Raw genomic sequence first — 14,089 nt, 5'->3', positions numbered from 1 at the left:
GGCATAGCCTACAAATACACACCTTATCACTCTATGACCCAATTTGGTCTTTTTAGGATCGATGTTCTTGCAATAAGCAAGGAAACCCCACACATTGAGATACCCTAGGTTGGGCCTCTTTCCTTTTCATATATCATATGGTGAAGTTTGATTATTTTTTAAAGGAATATGGTTTAGAATATGAAAAGTTGATAGCAAGGCTTCTCCCTATAATACCAAACTCAAATTTGCATGCAAAAGCATATTGTTTATCATTTCTACTAATGTTCTATTCTTTTTCTCTGCTATACCATTTTGTTGGGGGTGTACAAGAGGTTGCCAATTCATGTACTATACCATGCATTTCACAAAACAAATTGAATTCATTGGAAAAGTATTCACCACCCCTATCACTTCGTATTACTTTGATTTCTTTTCCAATTGATTTTGAACTTCGGTTTTATAAATTTTAAACATGCTAAAGGCTTCATCCTTATTCTTAAGCAAGTAAACATATGTGAATCTAGACAATCATCAATAAAGGTAATAAGGTATCTATGTCCACCTTGAGTTATCGTTCTATTTAATTCACATAAAATCATTATGTATCAAATTACTTTCTCTTTCAACGCCAGGATAAGGTTTCTTACCCATTTTAGATTTAACACATAGTTCACATTTATCATGCTCAACATCAGCACGTACAATTAAACCACATTTAATAACTCTTTTAATTGTACTATGCCCTATATGAGCAAGTCTATTATGCCATAAAGTAATTAAATTTAAGCCAAGCAAATAACATGAAGATGTATTTTCAAAGTTGGAGTCTTGAGTACACAATTTAATCATACCATCACAAATATACCCATTTCCCACAAAGTAGTTTCTTTTGGACAAAATTAGCTTACCGCACTCAAACACCACTTTGATGCCCGGTTTGTTCAACAAGTTTCCACTTACAAGATTTCTACTCATATCCAGAGTATACAACACATTTGTAAGAACTTTCTTTTCGAATGTAAAGAAAAGATCCACATTGCCCTTGCCCATTACATTGGATCTATGCCCATTCGTCATTTGGATTTCATGGCCATCTTTAGTCTCTTCAAATGTCTTGAAGATTCCTCTATCATAAGTTACATGAATGGTGGCACACATGTCATACCACTATCCTTGTCCTTTGTCTTGGATGATAGTCGTTTCAGTATGGTAAAACTACATATGTATCCGTAATTTTAAAATTAACCAAAACCGTGTATTCACCTCACTCAAGGTTGCAACTAACTCATTTTCGGTTGTGTTGACCTTGGATCCAAAGTTGGTAGATTTTCAGAATTGGCATTCCCTAGCCAAGTGACCACTCTTGGCACAAACAAAACAAGGACCTTTGACACCCTTGAATTGCCCTTCATTCTTCCTTGGAGATATGTAGTTGTCCTTTTTTATTGGGGCTTCTTGTGAGCTTTCCCCTTAGATTGAGAGGATTTCTTTATGACATTAGCTTTGGATGTCCATCCATTGAACTCTTTCATATATTTGACTCATCTTCAATCCTTAGGTTCTTTATGATTTCTTCCAAATATATCTCATCATTCTTATGAAGAATCTTCTTCCTATAGCCCCTTAAGATGGAGGCAACTTGACTATTATAGCACCCACAATAAAGGACTCCAACAATGTTATCTTTAGAGTAGATAACTTATTCACAATAACGTGTAATTCATGCACTTGAGGAAGTATGAATGATAAGTGGTGAAAATGCACATTTGTTGATTTTAATTGTCAAAATAAATTAAAATTTAATTAATATTTTCATGGAATTAATATGATTTATTTTATAAATGAAAATATTTGATTATGAATTAATTTATTGTTATTTTGTAGGAATTAAAGTTGTATTTTGGCACTCTAAAATGAAAAGAGGAAGAAAGAATTAAATCTAAAACAAATGAAAGAAAATTGACAAAACTGAAAAGAAAAGGCCCAAGAATTCGGCCCAAAAGCTCAAGCCCAGCCTCATTTTCCCTCTCTCCCAGCACCAGGTGGCACCTCTCCCTCGCGCCACGCGTCCCAGCCTCCAAACCCAGGCAGCCCGTGCCCCACCTAGTGACTCGACCCGTGACCCGCAGAGCTCCTCCCTTCTCCTCTAGCCCGTTGACCTGGTCAACCAGCCTGTAACGCCCTACTGCCTTAGAGCCGTTACTAAGTGAGTTTATAAAGTGCAATTAACTCGCTCTGCGAGGTTTTTAGAACAAAAGTGTGATTAAACAAAAAGACAAGGCTGTAATCTTTAAAAGTACTTCATTCCACTAAAAGTTCCAGTAGTTTAACATTTGGGATTGCAAAACGAGGTTTGTGAAATATTTACAACTCAAAATAAATTTACAGTTGAAAATTATCAAAAATAGAGTTTAGTGCAGCCATTACCCAAAAATGCCTCCAACCAAAGCAGTCGGGTAGGCCAAACATGTACGCGCCGCCCCCATGCTCTCCGTACTCATGGCTGGTTGACTTTCTCTTTGCCCTTACCTGCAACACAGAGCACCCGTGAGCCGAAGCCCAGCAAGAAAACCCATACAGCACATAACATATGCATATCATATAATCACTATAACAGATAACTCATATCTAATAAGACAATCCATAAGATTTAAACACATTCACGACCATGCCGTCCCAAAAGCGTTACCCAAAGCCTAGGATCTCGGTCTACACCGTAAGGATATCCCATGTATCCATTGGGGTCTCACCCTAACCACAAGCACTCCATGTGCCAAGTGGTATTCCCGGCCCCACTGCCGTTCTCGGCCTTCGCCGTTCTCGGCCCTTTGCCGTTCCCGGCCCCTTTGCCGTTCACTCTGCCATTACCACATTTAGCATTCTCAAATAGTAATCAAATATATAATCATTCATTTTAAGCTACATCCTAGCAATGATACAATCTAGGGTCGCGCCCTGCAAAAATACTATGGGCCCAAGCCCTGCTCTACGGGTGCTACAGTTTTCTTACCTGTATCCCGAGCTTTCCGATGCACCAAGGCCGCGAGCACGGTCCTCTAACCCGAGCCTCTCCAAAGACCTAGTCACAACACATATAAAACACCCTTTAATGCTAACCAATCCAAAACCACTTCCCGGGGCCAATCCCACACTCTCGGAATCCCCAAATTCCTAAAACAATACATCGGAAACATCCCCTGAACCCTCGGAGCAAAAGCTCAAAATTGCAAAATTTCCATGTTCTGAAAATAGCCTAGTGCCGCGGCCCTCTAGGGCAGCAAGTCAGAGAGCATTCCCCTACCCAGAAGCAGCCTCGCGCCGCGGCGCCAAAGAACAGGGCCGCGATGCTCCTTCGCGAACCCAGAAATTTGGGTTTTCCCCTGCATTTTCCTCGAGCCAGAACACTCCCAATTCAACTCAAACACATACCTAAACCCCAAAATCAATTTAAAACCCCAAATAAACCATTTAACAACCTATAAACATCATAAACCAGCTCAATTACACAATCACTCCCATTAATCACACTTTGGTTTCATGCCTCAATAGTTCAAACCAGAAAGTTAGAAACTTAGACCCAAACTTAAACCATACCTCAAATTCCTTAAACCATAACTATAATAAACCTTATAATTACATAGAATCCTTACCTTAAATGGAGAATTCAACTTTAAGCTCCCTTGCTTCCAGCTCCAAGCTAAGCCTTCTAATTTCACAAGCTGAATTCCCAAGCAAACCAGCCACAAACCATCTTTCAATTTCAACCTAAATTCTATAGAAACTAACTTAACACAGAAATTCAGAGATGAAACTTACCTCTGACCAAATCTTGATCCCTGCTTGGCTTTAACTACTTCAACCCACCTTGATTCCTCCTCTAGGTTCCAAACCCAGCTTCCTTCCTTTTCTTCTCTTTTCCTCTAGGTTTCTCCCAATTTTCAGCATAAACAAAACATGCCCCAAGTGAAATAATGTAAATGATCCTTTTCCTTCAACTGAAGTGATCTAAATCCCTGTCAAATTACTATCCTATCCTCCCATAGCTATCCTCTCCTAACTAAACCTCAAGGGCACTCTTGTCCTTTCACCTATATTACAATTCTATCATTTCTTCCACCTAAACTTGTTACTCTCAGCAGTTACTAATGGTTACCCAGGTTACTCAATCACCAATAACCATTAACCACAAATCCTCAACTCAACTCACAAAATTCCCCAAAGTACCCCTAGGCTCCTCCCGAGCCGGGTATAAAATCCCGTTGTGACTTTTGATTTATCTAGCTCTCTAGGACCGTCTCGGCACGTGCATCACATTAATAACACCACACTCACGTGGTACAAATCACGTAATACCATTAACACATTTACGCCCTCAGCGGGCTAAGATTACCAATTTACCCCTAACATACAAACGGGGTCCACATGCATATTTATACCACCTAAAACATGCATTCTAATCACATATTCATTCAAATTCATATATTAACATGTTAACTCATTTATTGCCCTCCAGGCACGCTAATCAAGGTCCTAAACCTTATTAGCAAATTGGGGTGTTACACAGCCATTCTCCTTTAGCTAGCCTGCCTACGTGCCGCACTCCCATTGGCTGGAAATGGGTCAATGGACCAACTGCCACCAGCCACCTTTGGCCCAATTTTTTGTGCACTTTGGGCCTTGCACATTACCATTTTGAGCTTTAAAGCTCATCTTTTTTTTGGTGCTTTAGAAAAATGGCATATTGACCATGCACCAAAATAACTTGGTTAATATTTATAATAAGATTTTATTTTTCAAAATCATATTTTATTATTAATATTTCAGATTTATTTTGTAGACCCCGTTTTGTTGTTAATTTCTTTTTAGTCATTTTCTCCCTCTATAAATAGGCACTCTCATTTCATATTAACCATGTAATTTTTAGGTAGCAAAACTCTACTAAATTTTAGTCTCATTTCTCATATTTTCTCTCTAGAATTTCATGAGAATGTCTAGCATAATAGGCTAACATTCTTAGGAAGGTTAGGATGATCCTATATGCACTATGACTTTGTTTGATATTTTTGATTCACCATATGCTTAAAGTTTATATATTTGAGTGATTTATTTTCTTTCATCTCTATTTCTTCATCTTGTTATCTATATTTATGTTTACTAATAGTATATAGATTTTGTCAAGCATTTTCTATGTATTATCAAATTAGTGAAAATAATTTAGATAATATCTTTATCATTTTCTCCATCTCATTCATATATATTTACATTTGCTAAAATCTATATAGAATTAGTCATGCTCTTTCTATGTATTTTATAAATAGTAAAAGTAATATTTGTGTTAGGTTTTATGTCCAATCTTTTATTGCATTATTGTCAATGGTATAATGTCATTTTTAGATTTCTCGTAAGATTTATCTCATCCTTCCATGGTAAAGAATAGTAATCAATTTAATACATTTTTTGTGAAATATATTTGTGCTTTAATGTTAAATTTTCCAAATGAATAGTTGGGATGTGAACTATCTATTTGTGTAATTTTTATGAATCAAAGAACCAAACAAATAATAATGCATATTTGTGATTCTTGATCTTTCCTATTTGTTACCTATTGTTACATCACACTTTATTCTGTTTTTATTTCTAATCTCTAAATCGCAAAAACAACAAAAATATCACTTGTTCTATTTTCCTCATATTATTTAAACTTATTCATTGATTAACTTTATTCATTTGACTCTTGTGGAATCGACTGTGCGATCTGGACTATAACCACCGCTTAGTGGATGCATGTTTTGAGCGTTAAACAATGAATATTTCATCAAAAAAAATTGTATTGAATTATGACATTCGAGATACCCGTCACACCTTGTCAAGAATTCTAAACTTTTTATCGAAAATTCTTAACACATAGTCTGAATTCTATATAAAAACTATTTTAAAAAACGATTATTAGAACAACCTTATTTTACAAAATAACACGGTGAAATAATTTATTTTGACCAATTAAGTCTTTTAATTTGAGGATACTTAGAACTGTTATTTTTGGAATTAAAGTTGGAAACAGTTATTTTGTAAATAGAGTTAAAATATTCATTTTTATTTTAGACCAAATTAAATTTTAAAGAGCCCTTCAAAAAATAAAAGAAAGAAAAAAGAAACACTAATTAAAATGACCAACTTTCCTCCTCCCTTGTCTGACCCCATTCGTTCGAGAAAGACAGTCTGAGCGCCCCTTCCTTCTCACCTCACAAGCCCATCTCCGTCTCCCCGTCCCTGTCCTCGGCGGCGTGACGTCGGACCCACTCGACTCGCCGCCCCTCCTAATTGAACAATTCTCCGTCGACGGCGTCCCAGCCCACTCCGCCTCCGGGTCTCCATCTCCCTCGATCGTTGCTATAAGGTGTCACGCTACTAGTTACTCAATTACTGACTTTTATCTATGAATGTGTCACTGTTAGAAGCTGAATTGAGAACTTTGTTTTGTGCTTTAAAAGTGGCGGTGGACAATGAATTTCTGGGTTTTGTTTTCTTCTCTGATTCTAGATTAAGAAATTTGATTTGTGTAACTAAATTGTCAAATAGATTCACCTAATTTGGTGCTGAGCAAGACCAATGACCAATTAGTATTAGTTGAAAGTGAATTCTGTGTAACATCTTGATCTTCTTGGCATCTAAATATAAATTCATGACTTTTCATAGATAGAGTAGCGTCCTACATAATCCTAATTGTAAACATCTTGATATGCCTAGAGATTTCTACCATAATGCCCTAATTCATTATATTCATTGAAGTTTTACAACATGCTACACAGAGATTGCAATGCATAAGTATTGATCTTCTTCTTCTTCTTCTTCTCTTCAGTGTACTGTGCACGTACGGAAATCTTCAGATTGTTAAAACTGTTGTTTGAAAGGCGGAATGGTTTATATAACTTCCTGGGACGAGTTCGCTGACCGATCTCTACAAATGTTCCGTGCCGATCCTGAATCTGTGAGTTTATTTTATGTTTGGTTGCTGAGAAACTCATCTTTTTTTTTTAAAAAAAAAACAAAAAAAATTATTATCATTACGAGAATGTAATAGTCTAATTCATGTTAACGTTGAATTAATTTTGTTTCTTTTTCCAAATTGATGTAGACACGATATGTTATGAAATACAGACATTGCGATGGAAAATTGGTTCTCAAGGTCACTAATAATCGGGAGGTACTAAATCATCTTTCTTGTTATATGTCTTTTTACTTTAATCTTGGATTATTGGATTAATTGTTTAAGCTTTGTCAATGGAACCCGTTTGAATTTGTGATTGTTTGTTTTATAATTATTGCAGTCCAGCACTGGGTTTCAACTCAAAAATTTTGATTTTTAACCCCCTAAATTTTGTTATTATAGAAATTATGCTGTTTCTGTTATATTTTTAGTTGTTTGTGAATTTTTTATTTGATTGCTTGGGCATCATACTGTCATATAATTTTTGGCCAGTTACCATGACCATGACCATTATCTTTGTATTGTAGTATTGTATTTGTTGTCCTTCATGCTACTGATTATATGTGATTGGTAATAGGTACTTAAGTGAGAAATTTTTAACCCCACATCTATTTTTCTCTTCTTTTTGGAAAATTATCTTGATATCCATAAAATGTTGGTAAATCACCCAGTTCTCTTGGTTTCTCTATTTAGATGCTTAGTAAGTTATAGAACAATTTTAATTGCTGAAAGGAATTTTAATTAGAAAAATACAATATGTTACTTCATACTAAAACCTTTAAAATCTGATTCTTCCACCACTTAACAGTGATAAGGAAATTCGAAAATCGTGAGTCACTTGGAATTATACCAGTATTTTAATTTTGGTAAAGATCTATGGAAGCTGATGAATAGACACAGGATTGAGGTACTCCTCAGCAGTGGGAAATTTCGAAACCTTTTGCCGTGGACATTAATTTTGTAGCATACTTATTTTGTCACAAATGTTATTTGAACTTAATGAGTTCTTTATCAGTATCAGAGAAGTAATTCTACGCTTGTACACCACTTTCCACATAATTAGGCATTGTTATCTCCAATAAGTTGTATTTTTCAGATGTCCTAATTTGGATATCGTTATGTTTCTTTTATCAATTTTGAATGAAACGTGTAGTAGTGAGTAATCAGTCAACTAAGTTTCTCTTGGAAACTCACCAAGTTCTGCATACCCGTTAGAGGTCTGTACAAAAAGTAATCTGACATCTCTGCATTGCTTTATATGGTTTTGTTTTCTGTCCCTCGTTTATGTTTATAATTGAGTGAGATCTTTATGTTTGTGTTACAGTATGCCATGCAGCAATTTTTTCACTGCTATGTTTCACACTTACGTTTAACAGTTCTTTTATTATCCTTTTCTTCTTCTTTATGATGTATCATATTTATTTGTCGCAAATGATGACAGGGAGTTTATACTTTTAAGGAAGTTGCTATACTGCTTCTGTTGCATGCATTTGATAGAGATGGAACATTACATTACCTTAGTGCATAAGTGAACTCGAAGTTGAACTGGCATTGATCTTTATTTTGTACATTATAAATATTTGTTTTAATTGTAGTAGATATTATAAACATTGTTCATATGATATTCACCAGAACTTTTTTGGAAAAAAAAAAGATAATTACATTACATGCACATAATTGAATAATAGTTTGTGGCTTGTGGAATATAAAAGCTTGTCTTCACTCGTGTGATCATTCTTTTGTTTTTACAGTGTCTGAAGTTTAAGACAGACCAAGCACAGGATGCTAAGAAAATGGAAAAGCTCAACAACATGTTTTTCACTTTAATGGCTCGGGGTCCTGAAGGTATCATATTTTGTACAATTTCAGTTGTTCCTAACTATATTGTGTCTCTGAACATAATAACTTAATCTACTTTTGATCCTCTTGATTTAGTTTTTAATCGTGAACAATAGTAGGATATAAAGTGGCATGGTTTCATAGATTATAGCTACTAATCTTATACTTTAGTCAAATGAGCTTTGTAATAGCATGTCATCTTTCCTGAAATGAACTGTTTTTTATTGTGTTTTATTGAAAGACCTATAGTTGGAATGTGGTTGATGCTTTACGATAATATGCGTGTACCCTAAGTAGCGATTCCAATTTTAACAGCTTAATGACATGTATGTGTATATTTTTTTCATCTCTTATGTTGCAGCGGATACATCTGAAGTTACCGGAAAAGAGCCGATAGATGCACAGCCAGCCAAGAAAGGAAGAGGAAGGAAACAATAACCTTGTTAGCTAATAGAGAATGGTTATTTTGACAAATCTTGTTTGACTTATGAATTCCTCTGAAAAAAAAAGGTTTTGCTAGCCATTTTTTGCATTTTCATTTAGCAAAGACCTTGAGACTCTCTCGAATTTGTTCTTGTGGGTCTCAAAATGCATATCATCTTTTGCAATTTTTGGTCTTTGCATCTCTTGGATTCAAGCGCATTTATACTCTTTAACTGGCTCTAACTTTCTGTTTTTGAGCATCTATCTCTTTATGTCAAAACTAATGAATTTATCTTCTTCCATCACTTGTTCTCAATGAAAAGTTTTTTGGGATATTTTCAACTCTTGTTTTCTTTGATATCTGAATAATGTATACTCGAAAAATGAGATTAATAAAGCTCAATTTTGTTTTTGCTCATGTACATGATATAGACTTCAAATATGATATATACTTGGTATAAAACACAAAAAATTAGAATATCGAAGCTTTGCTTTCCCCAAAACGAGTGGATGAGGTCCCAACCAGTTAAACCCACCACCACCATCGTTCTGTGGTACGGTTCAGTGGAGCAGAGCAGAATGGAATCATTGTATTTTTTTTCTTCATATTTATATATATATATATATATATTGTATATTTTATAATTATTGCTTCCATTTCTCTAGATTTCGATAAAGGGGTTGTCTTGTAAGGGACCTAATGTTGTTTTAGCAATTTTTTTTTCTTGTTTGGCTTACATACATTCTCTACAAGTTTGGCTACTCTATTTTACATTTACCCCATGAGATTAAAAAACACTCTTGACAAGAGTGGAATTCAATAGTAAAAACCCATTAGTTTTTGTCACTGTCTTTTTGGTTCAATAGGCAAAGACAGTCAATGTTTAGTATGCACGAGCTGTGTGAATTTCAGGAGAACTTAAACTTTAAACCAAACCCAATCAAAACATAAAAATGTTATGCCATGAGTGTGACAGTACTGTCTCACCAGATCCCAAAGCACACCCTCTTTACTTTACTTTTTTTTCTCTGCTTTACTTTATTAGGGGGCATTAAATGGATAAAGTTTTTTAGATGCATGTGCCATAAAAGCTCGTGAGTGAGGTTCTACCCTTTTTTTCTTTTTTAATTTTCTGATTGGGAAGTTTAATTAGAAAGAAAACAAAGGTAAAATAGGGATAAGAATAAAATAAAATAAAATATATTTCTTCATCTCATATATCATACAAAGGCAGATTTGTCATTTGGGACAGAGTGTTTCTGGTGTTTTGGGGGCTAAAGACAAGCTAATAAGGATTTTGTTCCCAAGAGAGTGGGGGCAGTCAGAGAATTTCATCTCTCTCTCTCTGAGTTTTCTTTGTCAAAAAAACAATTCATTTCTTCATACCCATTATTCTCTATCTAAAGTTGGTCTTGATAATGAGAACACATTAGTTTGAATTTTTTTTTTTTTTGCCCAAAAGAAGGTGGTATTGGTATAGTATGTGAAACACTGATGTGAGCAATAGTATAAGTAATTGGACGTAGCTAAAATTCTCTCCGGCAAGAAGAATGATGGGATAATTCTTGGGATAAATAATAAAGGATTTGCTTTTACAAAAGGATGGCTTTTTGGGATTAGACAGCCCTTAAAAATCTCTCTCACTTGATCATATATTTCTTTATTAAAAACCCTTTTCTGAAAGACCTTGTTTTATTTATTATGTGAACAGAACAGATTTGATTACTGCATTGTGTAATGAATGGCCTCAGTGATTATTAGTAAAAAGAAAAAAAAGGAAATGCTACAAAGTTGGTTTTTTTCTTTTAAAATTTAACTTTTGGGAGAGAGAGAGAGAGAGGAGAATTTGGAAAGATTGAGAGATTTCATGCTTTCATGGTGGCCAATATTTACATTTTTGGTATAAAGCTTCATAAAAGAAAAAAAATTCAAATTGTTCTCGAGCTTAAACGTTGTAAAGTATGTCATTCTGCATTTTTATGAATGTAAAATTATGCTTTAAAGTTTAGAATTCCTCTTCTTCTTCTTTTTTTTCCTTTTCTTCTGTTGTTACTCATAATTGTGTTTTGATTCCTTTTTTTTAGCTCCTTTATGTATGAGAAACTTAATGCCTTTGCATTGCTAAACTATAGTTATAATTGTATTGAGTCTTTTATACCATAAATCTTTTCTCAAATCCATAGGAGAACTTAAATTAATTGCATTTTTCCTTAAAAATGAAAATTTCCAATTTGAAAGACATTTCATTTTCCCATAGAAAAAAAAATAACTTACACGTCAGCAATATTCAAATTATAAAAAAAAAATCGTCCCACTAAAATTAGCACTTACAAAAAAAAAAATTATGGGACATCTCATTCTCGTATTTTGGTTACTATTTTATATTGCGACTTATGAATTTGTCTATCATGTTCTTAAATTAGACAATGCGCTTTTTTAGATGAAATATCCCTTTCACATTGTAATATTTATGCCCAATTAAAATCTTAATCTCACGGATATTATGTTTGACAAAAAAAAATATTAAAAAATTAAATAATATTTAATTATTGTGTTGCCATTTTGACGGCTCTCCTTGCTTTATATTAAAGAGTAAAATGAATAACTACAATAATTCACTCTTTAGAATAGTGTTATTTTTATATAAAATCATTGCATTATGTGCATGAATCAATGTATTATGTATATATATAATATATAAATCTACATATAATTGTAGTGTGTTTGTTCCAACTTCATGGGCTAGTTCTGGAATAATCTTTCCAATTCGACAAGCAAGGCATGGGACATGTATGCAGATTCTAGACATTTAGCTCCCACAAAAACATTTTTAATTAACTTTTTCATTAATCCAAATGCCAACATTATAAAGATTTAATATTTATTATTATTGTTATTATTATACAATAAATAAATAAAAAAAGCTACTGAGATTCTTATTCTTTTTCTCCTTTAACTATTTGATATAAAATTGGCATAAAAAATAATGTATTTAAATTACTTTTAATTTTATTATTTTGCTATTCATTGACAATGACTTGTATACGATACTAGAATTAGGACAATTATGTAACTAACTGATTATTGATTGAAAATTTTTGTTTGCATCTGTGCCACCAAGGCTCCAAAAACCTATAAAAACATAACATATTCTTTTAAGTGGGTCCAATTAGGGAATTAGATACGGCAATACAACAATGAATGATAATCCATGTACTATTTTTTTTTTTAAATGACAAATTATATATTTATAGGAAAATTCTAGTATAAATACTCTTGGTCTAGCAATTGAGTTGTTTCGAGTTCTTGAATTTCAAAAATAGTAACAATTAAATCCTTTGATTAATTTTTTAAAATAAATTTTTTTAGATTTTTATGGATAATTTTGACATTTTTCTAAAATATTATACATTTTTAAATATTTTTACACCATCATATTGTATGAAAAAATCCAAAAAAAATTAAAAACTAAGAATTTTGTGAAAAAAATAAATTATAAATATTTAATAACTACTGTCTATAGAGTGAAAGACTTGTTGTCGAAAAAAATTGTGAAACTTTGGAATTTATGCTAAAATTTCGTATCTCTTTTATATAATAAGTGGGTAGATAACGAAATTTTTTTGTTTTAATAAATTTTTTTTGTTATCTTTAAAATAATATTATTATATTTAACCAAATATTATTATATTTAACGATAGATTGCTAACATTACTTAAACTTAAATAAAATTAAATAAATAAATAAATAATTAAACAAATTAAAATAAGATATTTTACAATGATAATTATTTAAAAATAATAAAACCATATATTTTATAACTTAAATAAAATTTAATTAAACTTAAACTTAATATTATATTAAATATATAATATATAATATTTTGTTGTCACTTCTAAATTAAAAAACTATAACAAATATAGACTTAAACAAAAATAAATAAATTAATTAAAAAATTATATTTTTAAGATATTTTATGATAATTTAAGTAATTAAATCATATTTATTTAAAAATAATAAATGCATATATTATTTTTTTATCTTATAAATTTGTGTGATCGTTTGTTTTTTATCAAGTAATTGAAACTCTTTTTCTTCATTAAATTTACTAAAGGACATCGTAAGATATATTAGAAACTAAAAATAGGTGATATATGTATACTACTGTTTACACTATGACTTTTTCTATTCTTATTTTATTTCTATTATTAATTTTTTTTAAATATTATTGTATTTTATATATATTTTATATAGTTATGTAAATATATATCTATGTCAATGTTGTGTTTAGTAAATATTTATATATACTATAGAATTATAATTCATTCTATTATATATATATAAAAATAGTAAACCCACTTTTATTAAAATTATAAACATTGTTTACAACTTTAAAACTACTTTTATAATATGTATATATGTTTTTATAATATGTATATATGTTTTGCATATATCCTTATCCTATTACACTACTTTTGGTATGTGAAAACAGCTTAAACCACAAACTTTCTCTAGAGATATAAATAGATGTTCATTAAAAATTCAGTCAAATTGTTTGTTAAAATAATAACTAAAATGTAAAATAATCGCTAATTTTTGTGTAATTTATTCCTATCACATCCTCTATTTAAATGTTGAAACAGCTAAAACATAAATAGCATTTTCTAGATATTTTAACATTTTTTTTACAATTAGATGTAATTAGTTTTCTTAAAAATTCTTATTATAGAAACGAAAATCAATCCATATAGTTGTGTATTTTTATGGGTCAATTCAATTTTTTCATCCAACTAATGGATAATGATAGGGAAGACATTCATCTAAAAATATAAAGTAAAGGGATAAGTGATTAATTT

At 31.9% G+C, this 14,089-nt stretch overlaps 1 protein-coding gene across 1 annotated transcript; it reads left to right on the top strand.

Moving 5' to 3' along the window:
* Positions 1–6,128: 6,128 nt before the first annotated feature.
* Positions 6,129–9,574, top strand: LOC133785569 (signal recognition particle 9 kDa protein). The gene is made up of 5 exons (XM_062224794.1): positions 6,129–6,379; positions 6,842–6,970; positions 7,118–7,186; positions 8,722–8,815; positions 9,171–9,574. Exons 2-5 carry the CDS (start codon positions 6,899–6,901, stop codon positions 9,245–9,247), a joined length of 312 nt encoding a protein of 103 aa, XP_062080778.1. The 5' UTR covers positions 6,129–6,379; positions 6,842–6,898; the 3' UTR covers positions 9,248–9,574.
* The last annotated feature ends 4,515 nt before the right edge of the window (positions 9,575–14,089 follow it).

This window comes from Humulus lupulus, chromosome 1, assembly GCF_963169125.1.
Source record: "Humulus lupulus chromosome 1, drHumLupu1.1, whole genome shotgun sequence".
Classification (NCBI taxonomy): domain Eukaryota; kingdom Viridiplantae; phylum Streptophyta; class Magnoliopsida; order Rosales; family Cannabaceae; genus Humulus; species Humulus lupulus.
The sequence above is the reverse complement of the archived record's forward strand: the minus strand, read 5'-3'. Positions and strand labels throughout refer to the sequence as shown.

What these genes read in the sequence shown, in the direction of transcription:
- LOC133785569 (XM_062224794.1), top strand. Translation starts at nt 6,899, where the DNA reads ATGGTTTATATAACTTCCTGGGACGAGTTCGCTGACCGATCTCTACAA. An exon ending in AGGTCACTAATAATCGGGAG is followed by an intron (nt 7,187 to 8,721) that starts GTACTAAATCAT and finishes TTGTTTTTACAG; the next exon opens with TGTCTGAAGTTTAAGACAGA. An exon ending in AATGGCTCGGGGTCCTGAAG is followed by an intron (nt 8,816 to 9,170) that starts GTATCATATTTT and finishes CTTATGTTGCAG; the next exon opens with CGGATACATCTGAAGTTACC.